Source organism: Oratosquilla oratoria, chromosome 28 (assembly GCF_046742065.1).
Source record: "Oratosquilla oratoria isolate Oo_2021 chromosome 28, ASM4674206v1, whole genome shotgun sequence".
In the NCBI taxonomy this organism is placed as follows: Eukaryota; Metazoa; Arthropoda; class Malacostraca; order Stomatopoda; family Squillidae; genus Oratosquilla; species Oratosquilla oratoria.
In genome coordinates this window covers 45,670,053-45,695,121 of record NC_134804.1, presented here as the reverse complement: position 1 = coordinate 45,695,121, position 25,069 = coordinate 45,670,053, and the positions used below count along the sequence as shown (strand labels likewise).

The window sequence follows — 25,069 nt, the reverse complement described above, 5'->3', positions numbered from 1 at the left end:
ATGACCCTACGTTGAACTTCCTTCTGTCAATCTCAGAGGAAATAACCTACGCTAAAGTTGCATTTTTACATCAAGTTTTCTTCTGAAATTGGTTTGAAAATTTCTTCCAAACGACCCGTGGAACGTTTGGATCTCTTGTTGACAAATACAGCAACTTTGTGTCAACGATCTAACATTACAATGGCCAAGGCCTTGCTCTTCCTAGTAACATTTTTCTTGGTTCGGTTTGCCAGGGATAGACTCAGTACCGTCATCTAGGCCCGAAACATCTTAAAAAAAAAAAAAAAAAAAAAAAAAATCCTATACTGCACTTTCCAGGTAGCATAATCACTACCATTCAGAGGCACAGTAACATATTAATGGTAACAGAGGCAATATTAATCACTTACTAAAGTTCCGCAGCAACTAGAAGTAGGCACTATACTTGTTGGTTAACCTATCAGAGCCAAAATTGCTGTGATGCGCATCATCCTTGGGTAAAACGCGTCCGTAGGTTCAGTAAGAAATACTGGAATGTGAACTTATACGACCTTATAGAAACAACTCTCTAACATCTGTTAAAGAACAGGTATGTTGGACATTGAATAATGATGTAGTAAAGAAGATTCTTAAACGCTATAAAAAAAAATGCGCCACGACTGTAATGCTCTTTGAGCAACAATATACTGTATAAAACATAAACTGTGGTTGAGGCTTAAGAACAGTATACGGTCAGCATCCTTTTGATGTAAATTATCATTATTTTTTTCAATTTAATTAAGTAAGAAATAGAATTGTCAGCCTCGTACCTTGTAGCCATCAGACTTCTTGTGTATAATATCTGGACACATAACCTGATGGCGAAGACTGTTATAAGGAACCAGGACGCAAATACCTCAGTCCAGCAGCAGAGGAGTTGGAAACACAAGCTTACAGTTCAGCTCTTTCTTCCGTACTGGGTCACAATTGTATGGTAACAAGGAATGATACAATATATACAGAAAACGTGATATAGATATAGGAGAAAATGGAACAGTCTTATGACACCCTAGGTTACTGGTGATTCTTCTTTATTAAGGATGCAGTACAAAATGTAACTTCAACAGGTGAAGTGATGAGATGCACAAGGGGAGAGGATGGCAGAGAGTTGGAAGAAGTCTAAAGGAGAGAATCTGGAGGAGGTGGACAATTTTGAGTATTTGGGGTCACATATGGCAGGGAAAGGAGGAGTGGGTGTGGAGGTGAACTATAGATTAAGAGAAGCAAGTAAATATCTTGAGGGATTGAGAATTGTCATGAAAAATAAACATGTAGGAATGGATGCAAAGATACTACATGAAGAGGTGACCGTTTTTGTGACACTGTATGGGACGGAAACTTTGAATTTAAGAGAGACAGAGAGAATTTTAAGCGTGTTTGAGATGAAGTGTCCGAGAAGTATGGTAGGGGTTGCAAGGTTGGACAGAGTGAAAAACGAGGAGGTGAGGAGGAGAGCAGGGGTGGAAAGGGAGCAGACAGATGGAGTCTAAATACTATTAGAGTGGTTTGGACACATGGAAAGAATGAGTAAAGAAAGATTAACAAACGAGGTGTGGAAGGCAGTGGTGGCTGGAGTGAATTTGAGGAGACGAACGAGGTGATGGACTGGGAGAAAGGCGCTTTGTGGACGAGGGGAATGTCTGTTGAGCAAAGAAACGAGAAGGCTAGGGATAGGGAGGAGTGGAGGATGGTTGTGTATGGATGATATTTTGACGCAGCCCTAAAGGATTTCTCGCAGTCTTCAGCATTTTCCACATAAAGGAACGGGAGGGGGGGGGGGAGTTGTAGTGTAAGTAAAGCAGATCTGCCGTGGATGTGCTATGCCTTGCTTTATTGCTTTACATCCGGACAGTGGGCAGGAGACAAGGAAGACCCTTCATCCGCGAGGATCCAAGATAAGAGGGAAACAAGGGTGGTAGGTGGGAGGAAAAAGCTGTTGGCATATATAGATAGAATCATTATTATTATAACCACTATAATTATTATTATTAATGTCATTATTATTATTATTATCATTATTATTATTATTATTATTATTATTATTATTATTATTATTATTATTATTATTATTGTTACTATTACTACTACTACTACTATTATCATTATTATTATTATTATTATTATTATTATTATTATTATTATTATTATTATTATTATTATTATTATTATTATTATTACTATTATCACTATCATCATTTTATTATTATCATTATCATTATCACATTTGTGTGACCATGCTGTGGGCTGCTTCCCAGCTAGGTAAGGGTGCGTGCAGGTTAAGTTTAAGGCACCTTTTCTGATCTTCTCCGTGTGGGATGAGAGTGGTTCTTGAATAGGTTTGCTCAGTCGTGTAGGCTGATGCCAAGCTGTCTTACTCCCCCACCTTTCGTGTAGGTTGTGACTAAAAGGCTTATCACACCTGCTTTCCATGGGTTTCACTAGCGCCGACCGGTGGGAGTTCGTTTGAGTGAAAACGACTTCGGTTCCAATATTCTATTTTTCAAATCTCCAAAACGTCAAATTACCTTTTCGTCATATATAGGAAAGCTGAATGATGAACTAAGAGATTTTAAACCTGTACGAATGTTAGACATAGGATTTAAATGTTCTTGGAGAAGTCTAGATTTCTGGAAGCGAAGTCATATTCTAGCCATTCAAATGGAGGTTGGAGGATGGGTGTGGGAGAAAAAATAGCTCAGTGTGATAACCCTAATAGGTACCAGAGATCACCATTTCCTATCCACATCATCATACAACGAATAAGTCAGTGAAAAAGATGGTGACTGACTACAATATTTCAACAGATAGTCATTATGATAATATATATATATATATATATATATATATATATATATATATATACATATGTATATATATATATATATATATATATATATATATATATATATATATATATATATTGAAAGGTATTAGGAAACATGTCTTTCCATGCAGATGCGTACATTTGTGGAAAAAAAAAATCGATTTGATATCCAGGCCAACAGTAAAAATTGGTGTTGACCAAGTTGCAAGTAAAGTGATATGACTTTGTGGGCACAGTTCCAACCCTGTGAACTGGATAAATACAAAGTAAACACTTGCATTACATTTTATCATTCACTTGTAGACCATGTCTAATTCTTTCTAAATCTTCTTGAATATAAAGTTAATACGAGAGGCCATAACATACAACTTTGAATCAACAGCGAATTTGGAAACAGTTGCTTAAATTCATAGTCTACGTTGATATACAGAGAAATGTACTGAGAACAGAATCCTGAGAACTCCATTTATTTCAGCTTTCTATCGTGACGTTTGGTCACTTAGAACAACACCTTAGACTCTAGAGCGGTTGTTCGTATTTTTTTTAGTGACAGTACACCTTGATTATCTAAAAAAATATCGTACCCACATCCAAATACAATGCAAACATATGAAAAGGATAAGTGATACAAGCCTTATTCTTATACAAACCTTACTGTCGTTGAGAAATGGTTAGATATATTCAATTACTGAACAAAGGTACTTTCTTTATTTCAAAGTAAAAATGTCAATTAGTAGGATACAATGAATGCATATTATGCTTTCTCGTGGTAAATATACAGTACTATTGCACTGGCTGACATGAATCGTTGAACCACTGCCTTAGACTTTAGATGCAAAACAAGATCTGATTTCCTATGCAAAACTCATGCCAAATGCAGACTGGTATTAAACACGTATGCCCACTCACGTGCACGCTCACAAACACGCTCCATGTAGGCTATAGTGATATGACTGTTGATCTTCGGATTGGAAAGTGATGTTCGTGCATTGTGCGTGATTACGTATGACGAAGGACAGATCATAATCGATCGGAAATGGAGAGAGAGAGAGAGAGAGAGAGAGAGAGAGAGAGAGAGAGAGAGAGAGAGAGAGAGAGAGAGAGAGAGAGAGAGAGAGAGAATAGATAGGAATATATATATAAATAGATAGGTAGATAGATAGAAATATAGATAGAAAGATAGATAAATCGATAAATAGATCAATTGATAGTCAGATACATTTATAGAGGGGTTACAACATCTAATATATATTTCCTTCCAATCGTGATCATATGAATGCGAATCATGCAACAGCTGGCCGTCTTGTATTCTAATGGATGTCGAGGCTCTCCTCCCGCCAAATATGACGTCGTAATGAAGATCTATAAACAAACTATACGACCTTTCTCTGTATCAAAACGTAGTTATACTTTCAAAAGGGAATAATAGTAAATGTATTTTATATATATGGAAAACATAAGCCATATATATAAATCAGATGTTTTAAAATGTCGACATTTTTCTCAATATTTACAGTGCGTCATCCGTAGTTATTCAGGATGATGCATTAAGAAGTGATCGAGGTAACGTAGTAAACACTTTATGTTCAATTATAAGTGTCCATATGTCAGTACAATTTTAGCAATTTAATATGAACTTTGGGAATTGTGTGCAAAACTTATGACACATTATTCATATTTTCTGTAAAAGAATGTAGGAAGATATAGTCAATCAAAGGTAAAGTTCACCTTCAAAATTATCAAAACAAACACGTATTGGCAATGTAACAAATCGTTATTTACTCTTGTGACATAAAATTTGAATGGGGTAGTAGAATATATACGACGTATTTTGGTGCCCCATCATTAGTCCTGTATGTAATAGAAATACATCTGAGGTTTATTCCCATCAATTTGATATAGAATGATAATTGCAGACCAGTTGTGATAGATGTGGATCATTTATTCATTGTATGATTTAATGAAAATAAATTTTCTGTGTACAAAAGTCAAGAAACAAAACATCAAAATGTATTTCAGAGACCGAGAATTTGATATAACTATTGACAGGATCCCAATTTTTTTTCTTTAAGTCCCAGTTTTCCAATGTAAAAATGTTTATCATGTTTTAGTCCTACTACTGAATGGTCGTTAATGCTGTCATAAAATGGCAGTGGAGCAGGTATCAACAGATGGTGGTAGTCCATTGATAGTGTCGTGTATGTGATGGATGTTTGGGCTGTAGTAAAGGTCCATTGGAGCCCTGTGGTAGGGGAACTTACAAAGATGCAAAAATTTTTCAACATGCGTCATTTGATAGTTCATAAGGAAGCATTGATATATATTTGATTAAAGTGGCATATATATAATTGCATTACTAAAATTTTAATGTTTGATTAAACATTGTGAACAGTGATACCTGTAATCAGAAAATTTTATACTTAAATGGAGTACCTGTGTTATGGGTCTGTAATAGATGACAAACTCCTTTGGAACCCTTCTCGATATTCAACCCAAGCCTTGTATAGTAGTTGTTTGGTTCTATACCATTATCACACAAACACATTTTTTTTTTCTTTTTTGCATTTGAAAGATTATATTTTCTGTGTAATAATCATTAGATTAGGTTAGAAGTTATTGGACAAAGTAATGTTCATGTTGAATATCCATGCTTACATGATTCTGGAATTTTATTGGTTTCTTTAAATATGCTCATTTAACTGCCAGTTCCAACAATGGATACAGTAGAGTTTCACTGGTTGATATTTCAGTGCAGTCAGTAACGCAGATCAGTTGAGAGTTCATAACAATTGATGTATTGGTGCAACTTGTTTGATCTGCATAGGAACAGTGATGGTAATCTCATTCCCCATCATCAAGTAAAAAAAAAAAAAAAAAGGAGTGGCAAAGGCAGAGGTACAACAATGGTAAGAAAGTCAGCACAGCAATATTAAAAGTTCAGCTTATCATTCTTTTGTGAGTAGAGACTCTGGTATATTGGGTTGCCTTGTCAAGCTCTTCAAGTATTGACTGCACATGACTCTGCAGTCGCAATAAAATCCGTCAATCACTCCATTGACCAAGTCCCTAGCAGGAGATCCATGGCTCAAGTAAATGGCAGTTGCCACCTGACAGACCCATAGGTTAATCAGGGAAGAATCATTGTGTTATTGTCTAGGGAGAGAGTGGGGCATTGTGGAATGAGATGCTCAGTGTCCTGTGTGTGAGGGTTGCATCTAGGGCAGTTTAATTCTGTGGTGGCACTATATTGACTGGGGGCCTGAATGCAAGCACACTAATATGGTTGTTGCCCCTCATTATTATTATTATTATTATTATTATTATTATTATTGTTATTATTATTATTATTATTATTTGATTTTATTATTATTATTATTATTATTAATTTGTTTCATTTTGTAAATTATAATACATCAACATAATATACGCTTTTCTTGGCATAAATCAATAATAATTAACCTTGCTAAGAGTAAATACACTACCAAATGGAGCTGTGATAATAGGTTCAAGACACCATTTTGTCGTCTTTTCCTATCACTATCAATTTGCTAATGGTGTTTACGTTGTGTACCAGGAGTTCTCCCACTCCAAGTGACATCACCATGCTACACAATTCTAAAACAATGCAACAGAGCTGAGATTTATTCTTTTCATCAGGCTATAAAATTCCTCTATATCCCACAGTCTAATCAGATGCCAAAACTGGCTGTCAACATCCCTGATGATGACAAACCTGATGACCTCTTGAATTGCAGGTACTGCATTACGAAATGCAGGTGAGGTTATATGAATTTAATTACTTTAATTTCTTTGACCTCCGCATCTACCAAAACAAAGATGGGATCTCAAGTATTTGTTGTGGCTCCATTTGTTAGTGTTTTGCTTTTAGGAACTTTTTCTGTTATTGATTTCTGCAAAAAAAAAATGTACATCAATGTAATATCATTGATGTATTATAATTTACAAAATGAATATTTAATTTTCTATTGCTATATTGAATAGGTGTGCACTTCTGAAAATTTACTTTATTTATTTATTTTATTACATACATATACCAAGGCTTTTTCCCCCTTCCAAGGGAGGCAGCCAAAAAGGGAAAGGCATAAAAACACTCCCACCCATTTCATCCCTAAATACACTCCACACCCCTCCCACCCTTCCTCTCATCTGAGCACCTCCTGGATGACGGGTCATCCCTGCACCCTGCCCACCGCCCTGGGTCAGAAGCAGTGTCGCAAGACACAGTACATCCACAGCAAGGCCGCTTCATTTAATCGGCGACCCCCCCTCTCCGTCCCCCTTTGCATATAAGGAGAGGACGGGGAGAAATCCCTTCGGGCTGCGTCAAAATTTACTCACACATACTACCCACCCCCCACCCCCCCGCCCATTCCTCCTCATGCAGTCACAACATCATCCATATACAACCATTCTCCACTCACCTCTGTCTTCCGTCCTCTCCCTTCCTTCCTCAACAGACATTCCCCTCTTCCCCAAAGCCCCCTTCACCCCATCCATCCACCTCATCCTAGGACGTCCCCTCATGTTCACTCCCTCCACATCTGCCTTCCATACCTCTTTTACTAGTCTTTCTTCACTCATTCTTTCCATGTGTCCAAACCATCCTAATATTCTTTCATCAACCCTATCTCCCAAATCCTTTTTCACCCCTGTTCTCCTCCTCACCTCCTCATTTCTCACTCTATCTAGCCTAGTAACCCCCACCATACTTCTCAGACACCTCATCTCAAACACATTCAAACTCCTTCTCTCTTCTTCTCTTATGTTCCACGTTTCTGCCCTATACAATGCTGTTGGCACAATCACTCCTTCATACAGTCTCCTCTTCGCATCCATTCCCAAATGTCTATTTCTCATTACACTCTTTAAACCACCAAGGCATTTACTCGCTTCTCTCAATCTACATTCTACCTCCACCTTCACTCCACCTTTTCCTGCTACACTTGCACCCAAGTATCTAAAACTATCCACTTCCTCCAGTCGCTCTCCCTTAATGTTCACTTCCAGTCTACTGCCACTTTCACCCCTTGTACATCTCATCACCTTACTTTTACCCACATTTATCTTTAGCTTTCTTCTATTTTATTATTATCATTATTTTTCGGTGGGTGGGTGCTGTTGGGTTGAGGATGGAGTATTGTTTTGTGGTCTGTCTTGAAGAGTTGTGTTGTTTAAGTGAAGATATAACATGTTGTATGGGTGCTACAGTATTTATTTATTTATTTATTTATTTATTTATATTTTTTCATGTTTGGTTAGTTTAACTTGGTGATAAGTGAGTGGGGTTTATGGCTGTAGCATAGAAATGTGTACCTGTCATTTCAATAAATTTTGGATTGTAGAGGTGTCCTGCGAGGTGCAGCCTGTCATTATTATTATTCACAGTGCTTTGTTTTGTATAGTCTGTAATGTGTTGGTGTTAGTTTTACTGAATGTTGGGAACCGAGCAATGAAGGAGGGTATAGGTGAGTGTGGCTCTAATGAATGGGTTATAGACTGTGATTAGTGTTTCTTTCTTTTGTCCAAGTACTGTGTTTATCCTTGATTTTAGTCCTTTTTTTTCATGTTTATTTTTACTATCAGGTCTTTGATTTTACTTTGTTGGAAGTATGGGAGGTAAATACAAGGGTGATAGGCAGTTAGGCTATGTTGAACAAGGAAGGGAGGGGGTGGGGGGTGGGTGGGAGCAGGGAATGGTTATGTGTGGATGATATTTTGACACAGCTTGAAGAATTTCTCCGTCATCTCTATTTTTCTTACGAGGGATGGAGAAAATAGGGTTGCCGGTTAATTGAAGAGGCCTTGCTGTGGATATACTGTGTCTTACTGCATTGTTTCTCACCCAGGCAGTGGGCAGGAGATAGGGATACCCTTCATCCATGAGGAGCTAAGATAAGAGGGAAACAAGGGTGGTGGATAGGTGTGGAATGGGTCTGTGCCTTTGACTTGGCTACCTCCCTTATAAGGGGGAAAAAAGCTCTTGGCATAACCTCTAAGTGTACAGTACTGTGTTTTGAGACTCCTTACTTTGCCTCTCTTGTGTAGACACTCTGAACTCCCACCTAACGAACAAGGCTTGAGATCTGACTGCCCTACACTGAGCTACTGCTGTCGGAACATTGGTCATTGGCTCACAAAAATATCCAATACACGTATTTAGTGAGCTGCTTAATTTATAGTTGGTCTTTGAATGATATTATCTTTTCTTATTAGTTTTAGTATTGCTTATGTAATTTAGATTAAATAAAAAAAGAATAACAATTAATTTTATATGGTTATCAATTTCTCTTTTTTTAGTTACTTTTGTTCAGTACTTCATATAGAATGATAAAGTACATTTGTCCCTTACAGATGTTTCCTTCAGGAGTCCTTATGAAGCCATGAAAGGTGATACAGCAGAATGTCCCCCCCAAAGCAGCCAGGTAAGGAACAAATAGATTGGGTTGTTTGTGATTTCATTAAAATTCAATTATTTTTCCTTGTTTGTATACAGGGAAAGGGTCTTTGGTATATATTTTCATCCTGATATAATAAATATACTATATATATACCAGGAGGTGCCGGGATGTGAGGGAGGGAAGAGGGTGGAGTATGTAGGGGATGGAATAGGTGGGAGTGGTTTCTTTGCCTTTTTCTTTTTGGCTACCTCCTGTGTAAGGGGGGAAAAAAGCCTCTGGTATATGTATGTATCCATACAGAAACACTTTTACACCCAGATCACTAAACAAACTCCCCATAGAAAGTTTTGCACTAATACAACTCGGACAATAGTCTTAACATCTCTTCCCAGAAAGATTTATTTGAGTATCTAGGGACATATGCTTGGCTGCTGCTGCTTCTGGGGATATTTTTTTTTTTTTTTTTTTTTTTTTTATTTTTTTTTTTTATATATATATTTTTTGCTACCTCCCATTTAAGGGGGTATGTATGAAATCAGTCAATAGTTGCCTCTTGTTTCGCCAAGTGGAAAACCCACAGTGGCTAGCAGCAAACTGAGAAATATTTCTGGGAAGAACCTCAAGACTCTGTGATGTATCAGTGTAGAACTGTTTGGGAGAGAAGGGGAGTTCCCGATTGTTAGCTCTCCACGTGTGAAAAAGTGTAAGAAATACAGCTGACGTTGGTAGAGGTTTTGGAATCAGTTTAAAGATTGAGTGTTAGCCCCTCAGGGCTGCACTGCTTGATGGATATAAGGGTTTGAAGGGTTTTGAAAATGGGCCGCTTCACTGCCCATTTTGCAAGACCACCATATGTAGGTCAATAAAGTGTCGCCTCTGTCATGCATTGTGGAACATCACTTACCATAGGTAAATGTTTTATATTTTGTATATTGGGGTATATTATTTGGTATATTTTATATATTGGTAGTTTTGTGTATTAATATTTGCACTGTGATAATATGTCCTTTGTATGTGGTCTTTTGAACTGGATTTGAATAAGTGGCCACATCAGCATAGGCAGCCAGCATAGAGCACAGTAATTTCTTTTCACTCCTACCTGACATACAGTCCTGTTAACACCTCTTCATCTTGGTGTATTTACCAAGTGATTATAGTGTTTGGGCTTCTGCTTGTGGTCTCACAGGAGTTGGATAAGTAAAATTTTAATGTACTTGAATATTCTGTAATTTATATTCTTGCAGTAAGTCGCATTTACTGTATATTATCATTGGGGCTTGGAGGGTTGGAAAAACATGTAGAGGTTGTTTTTATATGAATTGTTTTAGTGTGTGAGATGTGATTGGAAGTATCTCAAAGATTATTTGATATTTAGCAGGAGGTGGTGGAACGTGTGAAGGCACGTTTGCTGGAGGAGGGACGGGAAGCCAGGAACCTCATTGCGTACTCTCTCCCTTTACAAGACCCACATCCCCTCAGTTCAGGTAGAGCCTCTATATGAAAAAACTTTCTTGAAATGAAGGAAATATTATATTATGTTTTATTTCTTCATTTTCATTGTATTAACTTTAGATCACATGTGTATGAGATGGGTGGGACAGACTTCCCACCTGTTGTCACCATTGTTTTTGTTGTTGTTCTTGTTGTAGTGTAGATTTAACAAAATGGCTATACTCCAGGTCGAAGAACCCATACGCAATGTGTCACAGAAACGCCCACAAGAAGAAACAGCAAACAGGACAAAAGACCAAGATCTGCTTCTGCTGGAAGAGATCCTCAGTCAAGTAAGTTTTATGATGGTTTCTAATATATGTTTTCTGCATTTTTTATCTATTGTAATTCAGCAAGACACAGATTATATATGTGTATATAATGTATATACATTATATATACACACACATGTAGTAAGAACTTGTTTATTTATGCAATTCACTATTTCTTTTTTCATATGTGATTTTATTTTTATTTTTTTATTTGTTTATTTTAATCTTTTTATTTAATTTATTTATTTATTTATTTTTTCTTTTGTCATCAGGCTTGAGAGCAAGACACTGGGGCTTCCTCTTCCGCAACCTCCAGCAAGCGGTGGATGAGATTTACAAAACTTGTGAAGATGATGAAAGCATAGTGGAATGCAAGGTTCTTATCTTTCTCCCATGTTTTGTATGTGACTGTTATGTTATTTAGTTACTTGTTTATTATTTAGTGAATATGGGTAACTTTTATTAAATGTACAAACTTTTGTGATGCTATGGTCTTGTTTTACTTCAGGAGGCTATTTTGATGATGGAAAGGTATACAAGTGATTTCAAGAAACTTATTGAATGGCTTAAGATTAAGTGGGAATATGAGCACACACCGCCTCCTCAACGTCCCAATTCTTTAGCATGGGAGATTAGAACATCATCTCCTGGCAAAGTAAGTGCTAAGTGGATTTTTTAGCAAGTAAGATATGAGTATGTATGAGGGTATGGAGTGGGTGGGCCGCCGATTAAGTGAAGCAGTCTTGTTGTGGACGTTCTGTGTCTTGTTGCATTGCTGCTGACCCAGGGCAGTGGGCAGGATACAGGAATGACCTGTCATCCATGAGGAGCTAAGATAAGAGGGAGGAAAGGGTGGTGAATTGGAGTGGAATGAGTGGGAGTGGGTACACGTCATTTGACTTCAGCTACCTCCCTTATAAGGGTGAAAAAGCTCTTAGTGTATGGATGGATGGAAGATATGTAAGTAATCTTTTGGCAAAAGATAAGGATGTATTATGGGGTTTTATGGATTTGGAGGTGTGGGACAGGACTGAAGGAGAGGAATTCTGGAATGTGTTTAGGGTATATGGGATAGAGCAGTGGGTCTTGACCTGGGGACCACGGGGCCCCCGGCTGAGCCATGACAAGAACTTATCGGGGCCATGGCCTACTATTACAAATTGTACATTTCTATATAATGTGAGAAATCTGAATTTAAGCATGTCACAAAAATCTATCAAATATAAGATAACTATGATTGTCAACTTTGTTGACAATCATAGTTATCTTATATTTGATAGATTTTTGTGTGAGAAAAAATGTTGACGCAGCCCGAAGGGATTTCTCCCCGTCGTCTCCTTTTCTGCATGAGGGGATGGAGAGGGGGGGGTCGCTGAATTTATGAAGTGGCCTTGCTGTGGATGTGCTGTGTCTTGCGACACTGCTTCTGACCCAGGGCAGTGGACAGGGGAGTGGAATATATGGAAAATGGAATAGGTGGGAATTGTTTCTATGCCTTTTTCTTTTTGGCTACCTCCCATGTAGGGGGAAAAAGCCTTTGGTATATGTATGTATGATTATCAATTTTGTAGTAAAGCAAAGTTGTTTATTATTATTATTATTATTATTATTTTATTATTATTATTATTATTATTATTATTTATTTTTTTTTTTTTTTTATTTTTTTTTTTACACCTCTTAGTGGGGTGGGATTTAGGAGAAAAATGAAGGGGAGCCACACATTGCTTCTGACCCAGATTAGTGAGCAAGATGTAGGGATGACCTATCATCCAGGAGGAGCCAAGATAAGAGGGAGGGATGGGGGTGAATGGGAGTGGAGTATGTGGGGATGGAATGGGTGGGAGTGGATTTTATGCCTTTGTTTTTTGGCTACCTCCCTTGTAAGGGGGAAAAAGCCATTGGTATATGTATGTATGAAAGGGGGAATGGAATGAAAAAGGTTGAGATGCACTAGATAGAGGAAAGTCTATTGAGGGCAAACACTCAAAATTTTATGGGAATAGTGGAGCATGTATGAGGATAGAGATTGACATGAGATGAAGGTAAGGTTGCACCAAGGTTTTGTAATGCCACTATGAATATGCAAAGTATATATGAATGGGATGGTCATCAATCGGTGCATTGCTCCAGGTATTTCTTGCAAGAGACCCACGTCTCTCAAGTAAATGGTGGTAGTCCCCAGACAGGCCCATAGTTCACTCATAGGAAAAATATGTTGTTTTCTAGTGATAGTGTGGGATACTGTAGGATGAGGTAGACAGTATCCTCTGTGTGAGGGTTGCATCTGGCAGTTGATTCTGTGGCAAGGCATTCTGTTCTATGATGTCTTGGTGTTGGAAGGCATCCTGAATGCAGACATGCTGTTGGTCTTGTTTCTTTAGATAGGGATTTTTCTGTCTGGCTGGTGTAGGTTTTAATCGTCAGATCTTTGATAAGTAGGCTGAAGATCATGAGTATCAGAAGTGAGGGCTAGTATTTTGTTGTTTTTTATTAATGGAAAGGTTGGGCCTTTGAATTTCATTGTAGGATGTTTTTTATTTTTTTATTCATAGTCTCTCATCAAATTCACAAAATGATAAAATTAATTAATCCACACACACCACTCAGTCATCATCGAACAAGAACTGAAGCTGTTGACTGACTTTAATGGCCACGTAATTCATTGTCAAGTGTAGTATCAGTATGTATTTAACTTGTAAACTTGCAGTCAAAGATCAATCATACACTGATATTCTATAACTTACATAATTATGACTGGCAAAGTTTCAAAGACATCCTGGATTTTGGGGGCTGGGGAGGGTATGTTCATGGATGTGCTGTGTCTTGCTGCATTGCATCTGACTTGAGCACTGTGTGATGGGGGCAGGCATGGTTCTTCATCTATAAGGAGCTAAGATGGAAAGGAAACAAAGGGATGTGGGTAGGGTGCGGGGGTTCATGCCTTGGCTCAGCCAAGTTGACTGGCTTTCCTTATAAGGGTGAAGAGGCCTTTTGGGATATAGATAAATGTGATGAATGATTCTATATACATATACCAAAGGCTTTTTCCCCCTTACATGGGAGGTAGCCAAAAAGAAAAAGGCATAGAAACCACTCCCACCCATTCCATTTCCTATATATTCCACTCCCCTCCATCCTCCTCCCTCCCTCCTATCTTGGCACCTCCTGGATTATGATTCTATATGAACTAATATTTCATTTCTCCTTCTATTTCAGCCGTTGTTTCATGAAAGAAGAATCCTCTCTGTAAGTGATGCCAAACGTGTACTTAATTTCGAATGTAAGCCTGATAGGATATTAACCGTTACCAATGGCATGTTCAGTAAGGAAACTGTAGTGCAAACATCTCTAAAGGAAGAAACGTGTCCTGAAACCATTGAAGATGTTACAAGCATGATAGAAAGTTTAAAAGATGAAGCTGTTGCTGATGTGGACGGCAAGAAATACGTTTCGAAAGAAGATGGGAAGAAGTGTACATCCAGGCATGCAGAAGGGGAGAATAAGAAGACAGCAATCAAACCCATTGTTGAAGAACCTACTCATGACAAGCCTGTAATAGTAGTCCACCAAGTGGAGAAGGTCGTCACGGCGGAAGAAGAAACAACAGAAATTGAGAATATAGAAAGTGCTGTAGACCGAGAAACGGAATCGGATAATCAGGAAGAAGAAACGGGAAAAGAAGGAAAGTCAGGGAACGAGGGTGAAGAACTGGAGTCGGAAAAAGATGCGTCTGAGAAAGGGGAGACGGGCAAAAAGGAAGAGTGTGAAACATCTTTAACAAGTGAGGAAGTGGTTACAACTGGAAAGTTTGAAAGCGAGACTATAGAGAAGGGAGAATGCAGAAAATCGGAGAGTACAGATGGAGGGAAAGTAGAAAAAGCGATGGGGGTGAAGTTGGAAAGAGGAGTAAGTAGACTTGATGCCAAAGAGAGACTTTCTTCCCCCAAGTTGAAGCTTATTCTTACTAAGGACAAGGAAGTACCAAACAAGTGTGCCAGTAGTACCAGTGAGGCTGTGCGGGAAGGCAGAAACACTCAAGAGGCTATAAAGAGTACCGGCACCGGTTCATCAGCGAGTGCGAACAGTGCAAAGGAGGCACTTGGTGATCCGTCTAGTACAAATAGTTCTGGTAGTAAAGGGAAGGAGTTGGGCGCATCCCAGAAGCATTCGGACTTGTCCCCTCGGTGTGCTGAGAGTAAAAATGGTAACGAAATGAAGCAGACAGAAGAGACAAGTCGGAAGTCGTGTGCCGAAGTGTTGCAATCCAGAGCACCCCCGTCAAAACCTGGACCGACGGTTAACATGAACAAGGTAAGACTTGTGGTGGCTCTACGCATATGGTTGTTGTTGTTGTTGTTGTCGTTCCCTAGACTGTCTGTCCGAGCAGTCCCGTCTCCCCAAGGAAGGCCACAGCCGAAACTGGGTTTTCCCACAAATCCTTTATAGAGTGTATGTTGTGTTGTTTGCGTGCATGATTGTGTATAATGCAGTCTTCCATTATGTGTTGTATGGTATGGGGTGAAGTGTTACATCCTGGGCAGCTGTTCACAACACGGTCGTCCAGCCTCTTCTGGTAGCTTAGAAGTGCTGGGTGGTGACCGCATCGCAGTCTGGCCAAGTGGACTCTGTCCTTACGTGGGAGAGAGGATTCAGAAGGGTGGATATCAGGGGGTCTGGCATGCAGCAGTGTGTTGTCTTTCAGTGTGTTAATGGAGCGGTGAGTGATATGATTATGAATATGTTTCCGGAGGCTGGTATTTGGTGGTTGTGGTGGAAGAGAAGAGAGTATCTGTGTGTAATAAAGGTCTTTGGGTGTAGTTTTAATGTTTCTTGGTGTGTGTGGGTGTTCTGCTATGTAGTGTAGCGGGTGTGATGTGTTTGTGGTGGCTGCAGCAAGTGTTTGTGTGCCTCTCATGTCGAGGTGGTCCTTGACTTTGAGGACTTTTGTTTCATGGTGTAAATGGTCTGTAGGTGATGTATTTGTGCAGCCTGTAATTGTTTTTAGGGCTTTGTTTTGTATGATTTGAAGGGTGTTGTGGTGTGTCTCACTGAGATTAGGAGCCCATGCAGGACTCGCATAATTCATCACTGAGCGTATGCATGGTTCGTTACTTCGGTGGTTTTCGTAAAGACCAGGACTCCCTTTGATCCTTCCCAAGCAGCCATTACCCTTAGAGTGAGATGGTTAGGTATGGGAAGATCTTCATTCTTAATACCTCTTCTTACCTAACCGTGCAACCCATCACTTTCTCAACTTCATTTAAGTGCTCTTGTCATTAAACAAGATATCACTTAACCACTTCAATACGGGACTTAAATCTCGCGGGCAGCAGCCAATGCCAGCCGTACGACGTAACAAAATAATATTCGCATCATAAAATATAGTCGCCGCTTATATCGATCGTTCTCTCTTTCACCCGCGAATTTTGAAAACCACAGAGAATGGGATTAAGGGCGCATTTGGGAGAATGTAAAAACACAGGGGCGACTACAATAAATATAATCAAGACGCCGATATGGCAGCGTCGCGAATCCACTTGCTCCTCATGACGCCTACGTGTGCGGCACCGTATGGAAGGGGTTAAGTTAATAATTATGTTCTCCATCTTTCATGTAGTTATAAAAGGTTAGATTTCAGAGGTTTTTGAATTTTGAATTTTCTGTTTCTAATTTATTTCTGATATGTATGAACTTTTTTTTAGTGTTCTTATGCACAAAATGTATTGTGTTCATTATATTAAGATGTAACTTTTTTCATTAATACTTTATTTACTTATTTGTTTGTTTATTCATTTAATTTTTTTATTTTCTCTAGGCTTCACAAGTGCGCCAAGCTTACAATCAGCAAAACAAAACACCACAGAAACAGAAAGGACTCGGCATTTCTAGCAGAGCGACATCGGCAACAAGAGTAACAGACTCCAAAACGTCACTTGGGAAAGGACAGGTGAGGTTTGAAAAGAAGTTGTTTATAAAAAGCTTTGAGCAAAAATCATGGTTGAATTAAAGATTTTCTGATATTCGATACAATTTGTACCATCACTGACAAAGCAGCAATGAAACAGCACCAGCACAATAGGCTTGTCCGCATACTCAAATTGCCCAAGATGTAGTCACCACACATGACATAGAACACCTCATCCTACGCTACCCAAGTTTTGTCTCCTCTAGACAGCAACACATATGTTTTTTCCATAAGTAATTAGTAGGGTATTTGAGTGACTTGCTTGTAACCTGGTAGATATGGGGCAATAGATTGGTTATTTGACTATAGTTTGCTTTTACTGCTGTATATTTATTGAAATATGTTTGGTACACCACAATAGGGATCAGGAAGCAAACTGAAAAGGGTTGTCGAGACGAAACCTTCCTCCAGTCCTCCGCAACTAAGAAGGCACGATGTGAAGTATGGGCGCGGCCAAACAGCGACTACTGCTGGTGTGAATGGAGTGACGAGGAGTCATTCCACTCTCGGAATGGTAAATATATGAATTGTTTTATGTTGGTTGTGGCTGTTTATTTTCAAGCATTGTTTAGGGGTTCGGAGGAGTGAGTGTTATGTCATTTGTACTTGAAAATAGTGCAGGTTTGTCTGTAGGAATTTAACAGACTTGCATGTTACAAATATTTCTCGAATAAAGGCTAATTTTAAAAATCTTTTCATATGTGATTACTTTTAACTTTAGTAGTTCTTGGCATTAATGGGATTATCTGCTGTACATAGTATTGAAATAGTAGTTTTTCTTACATTTTTCTAGGTATTGAATATCTATATTCCAAGGGCTTTTTCCCCCTTATAAGGGAGGTAGCCGAGTCAAAAAGCAAGTATCCACTCCCACCCATTCCACTCCCATCCACCACCCATTCTTCCCTCTCATCTTAGCTCCTCATGGATGATAGGACATCCCTGTATCCCAACCATTGCCCTGGGTCAGAAGCAGTGGAGCAAGACACAGTACATCCACAGTAAGACCGCTTCATTTAATTTGCGACCCTCCCTCTCCTTTCCCTCACACGGGAAAAGAGAAGATGGGGGAGAAATCCCTTTGGTTTGCATTAAAATATCATTCATACATAACCGCTCCATAACCCCCCCCACCCCCATCTCCCTTCCTTGCATCACAGTAACATCTATACATAGCCATTCTCCACTCCTCCCTATCTCTTGCCTTCTCCCTTCCTTGCTCATCAGACATTCCTCTCATGCTCAATGCTGCTTTCACCCCCATCCATCCATCTCATTGTTGGTCATCCTCTCAAGTTCACTCCCCACACCTCTGCCTTCCACACTTCTTTTACTAATCTTTCTTCACTCATTCTTTCCATGTGTCCAAACCATCCCAATACTCTTTCATCAACCCTATCTGCCATCTCCTATTCCATCCCAGCTCTCCTCGTTTCTTAATCTATCCAACATAGTAACCCCTACCATACTTCTCTGACATTTCATCTCAAACACATTCAAGCATCTCATTCTCATTCTGCCACCTTTCCATCCCTGGTCAACTTGTCTCTTTGTTTCTCCCCTGTCCAGTCTCATAACCCTCACCATACCTCTCAAACACTTCATCTCAAACATATGGGAACAGTATGTATTATATTAACCACTTCAATATGAGTCAAATTCTCAGCATTGTCTGCCTGGTGTACGATGATTCGATGATACATCACAATACACACATTATAGAATATAAAGTTACAGCTGTATTACTTGTTCTCTTCACCCTAAATGTTAATACATACATATACCAAGGCTTTTTCCCCCTTACAAGGGGGGTAGCCAAAAAGAAAAACACAGAAAATGTGGTCAAGCCTGTTCACAGAAAACAGGGGTCACTTAGCTACAACTATGAAATAATTATAGTCAGGATGCTGATGCTTGCATTCTCATATATTCAAAACTGACACACAAACAAAGATTGTCCAAACTCAACTACCAACCCTGGAACAAAGAAGAGAAAAAGATCTGCTAACTACAGAATTATGAAAGGGATGGAAGTCCTCAGTAGAAATGATTTACTAAAGAGGGATAAAAGAAAAATGAGAGGACATGAAAAGAAACTTAAAAAGGATGGTTATAGAAGAGATCTGGAAAAGAATAGTTTCCCACACAGAGTGATGGATATCTGGAATAAATTGGTTGAGGAAACAGCGAGTGCAAAAACTATACAAGAATTTAAGAACAAACTTGATGCTGAAAGATACAAAGATGGGTCACTACAAGCATAGCTCTCTTCCTGTAAAATACAACTAGGTAAATACTTGTGCCTCATGATGCCAACAGCGGCATCATTGTATGCTAGGGATTAAGGATAGATATGCATGTTTTTAACCCTAGTGGGGTGGTTGCATAGTTATATGCAGTCAATACTTTAGGGACTAAATTGACAGAGCTGTGGAGAAGAGCTGCAGAGTATTCTTTTTGTTTAAAGATGAATTTCTACTCCGAGGAGATCACTTAGTTGGAACAAGGGGTATGGGGATACTTTTTAAATATTTTTCTGCAATGGAGATTCAAGGCATGCCTTGACTTGGCCATTCCCTTTACCAGAGAGGAAAAGGCCATTGGTACATTTACACATATTTCATGTAGTATTCTTTTTTTTTGGTTGAATTACTTATGTACTTGGTGTGTTTTGGTCCTTGCTTATTTACACTTGACTAAGTCTGACTTTTTTCTTTCTTTTCCTTGCTTCAATTTTAAAAAGGACACAAGTCAGACTTAGTCTGAACATGTTGGTCTTCTTCTAATCTCTAATACCCACACCCTTCTACAGGGTAGGGGCCTTCTACGTACATCTAGCAACCTCACAGAGAATCAGGCTGGGAAAACAAACGCAACACATGTAAGACAACAGATATAAAACCCTTTTCTTCGTACCGTAGATTCGTTACCCATCTCGGGGATGATGATGAGCTTAATACCCATAAGTCATAAGTAGAGCTAACCTCTTTCCTGTGATTATGCATGTTACAGATTTTGGCAAGTAGTTAGTTTCAGTCCAATGACAGACACCTATTCAGCTGAGTAGAAGGCCTCGTTCTGGAAGGATTGAGGCAATAGCAGTTAACACTCCACTACCATGATGCATTTTGTTGATTTAGATTAGGTAAATGCCATGACAGAAACAAGACAGATTTATTCACTTGATTGCATGACCTAATGTATCAAGATAAACAGCAAGTGAAGACGGAGACTTAAGAACTAGAGAATTGAAAGATAAATTTATTTATACACAATTGTTTCTGACTCGATTCAAGAAGTGCATTGTGGAGTGGAGGGTAGTGTTTTTGAGGAAAATGTGTGCAAAGGTGAAATTGGGATGGGAGTAGTAGGGAGGTTCAAATGTTGAGTTAGAACTATAATGGAGAGAATGTTGGATATGTGTTTGTAAAGAAAGTTTATAATACCAAACACAGTGTTGAAGAAGAAGGACAAGCATAGATATATATGGGAATGGGTGGTGAAGGGGAGGGTGGCTGAGATGGCATTAATGGTCTATATAGTGGTATCCAAAAGGAAGATTGAAAGAGTTATTGATGTAAATTTTTTTCAGGGGAGAGAAGAGGGAATTTTCAAATCATTATGTGGTAGAAGGGAAATTGAGAGTGGAGGAAATGGGAGGGAAGTAGAAAAATGCTGAAGGTAAACAAATTAAGTGAGAAGGATAAGAAGAGAGAATACCAGGAGAATCTGAGAGAAGTGTAGGTGGTGAGGTATGAGGGGAAACAGGAGTAGTAGAATAAGTATGTCTCGAAGAGGAAGTGATAGCATGTGAAAACATGGTATGCAAGATAAAGAGGATGGGAGGAAACTCCTGGAGGCAGTGAATGGTGGGATGAGGAGGTAAAGGTGGTAATGGAATGGAAGAAGCAAGCATATGAGGATTGGTTGCCAAGTAAAAATAGGGAAGTATATGAGGTACAGGAAGATGAGAGGGGGTGTTTGATAGATGTTGTGTGATGTGTGGTGTTGGTTTTGGTATGGAACTGTGCTCCTGTAATTCTCAGGTAATGGTCTTTGGGAGGATTTTGGTTTCTGTATGCAGGTGTCCAATGGGGCTGGCCTTGGTGCATCCGGTTATTACTCTCAGTGCACCATTCTGTAATGTTTTTAAGTTGTTTGTGTTCTTGCTGATTGTTTGGAACCATGCTGTGGAGGCATAGTCAAGGATGGTTCTTATGTATCACTTGAAGATGGTTATTAGCTTTTCTTTATGTAAATCAGTGTAGCTGTTGGGCCCTGCTGGGGAAGTGGTGTATCTTGCTGCATTGGCTTTGACCATAGCAGTGAGGTAGGGAACAGGGATGACCTTTGATGATAGAAGTGCTAATATGGAAGGGGCAGCAAATGGATGTTGGATGTGTGGTGGGTGATTGTATACTTTGTCACCTCTTTTATAAGGGGTTTTATTTTTTAAGTAAAAAAGATATATGGTTTGGAATGGACATGAGAATCGTTGTATTCTTCAAACATCCATTGTGTAGTCTATGGATCTTTTGCTTTCACCCAGATAGGAAAGCGTTTGTATGACTATAATTGGTTTGGTTAAATAAAATGGTTTGATACCTTTTTATTATTATCATTACCATAGGTGGGTCTGAACAACGGCAACCGGGAAAAGACCTCGTCCAATTCTTCCTTGGCCAGTAGTGCATCAAGCGGACTCTCCTGGGCAGATAAGGTTCGAGGGGTGACACATTCTCATCAGTCCTCGCAGCAATCCCTTCAAGGTAAGCACACCATCTTTATTATCTTTTTATAATTATTATTGTTATTGGGTACTTGGGTATTGATAGCATGGTAACATGCGGCTGATATTAAGGGGCTGTTTTTGGGTGCTTCTGTGGTCCAGAGATGTCAGTTGTCTATGTCAAGAGTTTAGAGGAGTTATGATATTTTTGTACTACAGCTGTCCCTCTTTTGTGCTTGTCCTTTACAACTTTTGTAATTGTACTTTTTTTTCAATCTTTCTGTGGTGTGGGGAAAAGGATTCTGTCATCCTGTTCCCATGTATATCATAAAAGGCAACTAAATATTGTCAGGTTTCTCCACATTAGAATAACTAATTGTTTATTTCTAATGTATTGCTATACAGGACCCTCAAGTTTCATACAGTGTCTTGGCTTTTCATTTTTTTCATATGGCTATCAAATATTTAGAAACGTCAGTTTTTCACCAGTGATTTCTGTACGGTCAGTGAGCACAATTACAAAACATTTGGATTGAATTGGGTAGTTCCCAGTTCCCATTGGCAACACTGTTGCGCTACAATGCACGCAGTCTAGTACCAATGGCAGTGTCGCGCTACTGCAGCACTCTTATTTTTCTTTATACATCTGCCGCTGTACCCCAAATATAGATCCAAAAAGTAAACAAAATGTGTTGTGAAGCACAAACACTGCCCTACTCTCACCCTTACCAGACGTAAACACAAAATCAAAGGGTGATGCAAACAAGGTCATCATATTAAAACAGCAGGGCAGGACTCGCAGTAATGGTTATAAATGGAGAAATTTAGATTTAAAAAGGAAATAGGCAAGAATTGGTTTACAATAAGGTGGTTGACGAATGGAATAAACTTAGTAACCATGTAGTAAGCGCTGAAACTATCAGTTGTTTTAAGAAACGATTAGACAACTTTATGGATGGGGATAACAGGTGGTGATGGATACGGAGCTGCCTAGTGTAGGCCTTATGGTCTCTTGCAGTCTCCTTCATTCTTATGTTCTTATGTAATCACTGAACCCGTGGCTGTGGCCAGTTTCTTGACGGCTGTTGTTATCCTGCAAGTGAGATCTGGGTAATGGATTGATTGCTGGAATTAGCCCCCTGTGTAGTGTAGTGACTGCACAAGTTTTTCTGTGATTGGAGACTAATCCCCATAATAAAGGGAATCAATCAAGCCATTGCCCTTTGTGTATCATACTGAGAATACTGTACAAAGGACTGATCTGTTATACCTTCTGCTATCTTCATGAAATCTTTCCTTTATCTCCTTTGTGATTCCTCGTTGAAACATTGCAACGAATAATCTTCTGTGATTCCTCATTGAAACATTGCAACGAATAACCTTTAACTCAGCCACCTCCTTACAAGGAGGATTAAGGCTATTGCATATGTAATTATATGTGTATTTTATTGTTTACCATGCTATTATAAATGTTTAGAAGATGAATATGGAAATAACTTTATCAGATGACGGCGAAGGCTGGGAGGTTGTGCGACGAGGAAGGCGAAGCCATGGGGGGAGTACTGTCTCGCTTAACCGTAGCAGCACAAGCTCTTTCTCGGAGCCAAGTAGAAAATCAAGTGGCCGGAGCTCAGGTGAGTAACTGTGCATGATTAATTGGAAAAGCTATTTAGGTTTGTGATTTTAATGGATGGGGGGAATTTGTGGAGAAGACCAAGAATGAAGTCGATGAATTGGGTAAGTATGGCTCTGGATATTCTTGCGACACTGCTTCTGACCCAGGGCAGTGGACAAGGTGCAGGGATGACCCGTCATCCAGAAGGTGCTAAGATAAGAGGGAGGGTGGAGGGGTGTGGAGTGTATTCAGGAATGGAATGGGTGGGAATGATTTTATGCCTTTTCCTTTTTTGGCTACCTCCCTTGTAAGAGGGAAAAAGACTTAGTATATGTATGTATGTAATAATAATGATAAGTTTATTTGGCATTGAATCATCATACATGAAGTGCAGATAATGAAAAGAACATAGTTCGAAATAACAATTAAAAATGCTGAGGATAACGCAAAAAAGCATGTATGTATATATGTAGAGAGCAGAATGATAGGAATTAATGGATGAGAAGATGTGGCTTGAAGGGATAATCATCCCATCTTCTTGATAATTTTTTTTTGAGGAGATGAGGAGCGAAAGTAAACCAGCTGTTACTTTTAGTTCCTGCTGTGGAAGCACTGACTTGGTGCACTGCTGTCAACTGAAGCAACATTGTGGGAGACAGGGATGTCTCCTCATTCATAAGATACTGAGATAGGAAGGGTGTTAACCACTTCAGAATGAGTCAAATTCTTGCATGCAGCATTGGTTGCCATATGTACAATACATCACACTACTAGCATTATGAAATATAAAGTCACTGCTGTATCACTCGTTCTCTTTTACTCTGAGTAATAAAAAAAACTAAGAAAACATGATCAAACCAGTTCAGAGATTTCAGGGGTAACTCATGTACAACTACAAAAAATAAAGAGTTTGGGAGAGTATGTGATAGAAGAAAGCTAAAGATAAATGTGGGTAAAAGTAAGGTGATGAGATGTACAAGGGGTGAAAGTGGCAGTAGACTGGAAGTGAACATTAAGGGAGAGCGACTGGAGGAAGTGGATAGTTTTAGATACTTGGGTGCAAGTGTAGCAGGAAAAGGTGGAGTGAAGGTGGAGGTAGAATGTAGATTGAGAGAAGCGAGTAAATGCCTTGGTGGTTTAAAGAGTGTAATGAGAAATGGACATTTGGGAGTGGATGCGGGGAGGAGACTGTATGAAGGAGTGATTGTGCCAACAGCATTGTATGGGGCAGAAACGTGGAACATAAGAGAAGAAGAGAGAAGGAGTTTGAATGTGTTTGAGATGAGGTGTCTGAGAAGTATGGTGGGGGTTACTAGGCTAGATAGAGTGAGAAATGAGGAGGTGAGGAGGAGAACAGGGGTGAAAAAGGATTTGGGAGATAGGGTTGATGAAAGAATATTAGGATGGTTTGGACACATGGAAAGAATGAGTGAAGAAAGACTAGTAAAAGAGGTATGGAAGGCAGATGTGGAGGGAGTGAACATGAGGGGACGTCCTAGGATGAGGTGGATGGATGGGGTGAAGGGGGCTTTGGGGAAGAGGGGAATGTCTGTTGAGGAAGGAAGGGAGAGGACGGAAGACAGAGGTGAGTGGAGAATGGTTGTATATGGATGATGTTGTGACTGCATGAGGAGGAATGGGCGGGGGGGTGGGGGGTGGGGTAGTATGTGTGAGTAAATTTTGACGCAGCCCGAAGGGATTTCTCCCCGTCCTCTCCTTATATGCAAAGGGGGACG

At 39.3% G+C, this 25,069-nt stretch overlaps 1 protein-coding gene across 6 annotated transcripts in view; it reads left to right on the top strand.

Annotated features, from left to right (window-relative positions):
- The first annotated feature begins 4,375 nt into the window (after positions 1 to 4,375).
- The window catches only part of ssp3 (SCAPER domain-containing protein short spindle 3), a 213,876-nt gene continuing 193,182 nt past the window's right edge, over positions 4,376 to 25,069 (top strand). For 2 of the 6 annotated variants that reach the window (XM_076211390.1, XM_076211386.1), the window contains exons 1-13: positions 4,387 to 4,405; positions 8,909 to 9,022; positions 9,215 to 9,285; positions 10,637 to 10,745; positions 10,941 to 11,045; positions 11,297 to 11,400; positions 11,533 to 11,679; positions 14,241 to 15,335; positions 16,840 to 16,971; positions 17,351 to 17,503; positions 19,802 to 19,870; positions 21,620 to 21,758; positions 23,224 to 23,352. In XM_076211390.1, the coding sequence (XP_076067505.1) occupies positions 9,244 to 9,285; positions 10,637 to 10,745; positions 10,941 to 11,045; positions 11,297 to 11,400; positions 11,533 to 11,679; positions 14,241 to 15,335; positions 16,840 to 16,971; positions 17,351 to 17,503; positions 19,802 to 19,870; positions 21,620 to 21,758; positions 23,224 to 23,352 (2,224 nt within the window). In that variant the 5' untranslated portion in view covers positions 4,387 to 4,405; positions 8,909 to 9,022; positions 9,215 to 9,243. Of the gene's footprint in view, positions 4,406 to 4,538; positions 4,560 to 4,675; positions 4,696 to 8,908; positions 9,023 to 9,214; positions 9,286 to 10,636; positions 10,746 to 10,940; positions 11,046 to 11,296; positions 11,401 to 11,532; positions 11,680 to 14,240; positions 15,336 to 16,839; positions 16,972 to 17,350; positions 17,504 to 19,801; positions 19,871 to 21,619; positions 21,759 to 23,223; positions 23,353 to 25,069 lie in introns of those variants that run through there. The other 4 variants (XM_076211387.1, XM_076211391.1, XM_076211389.1 and 1 more) reach the window with 4 other exon arrangements.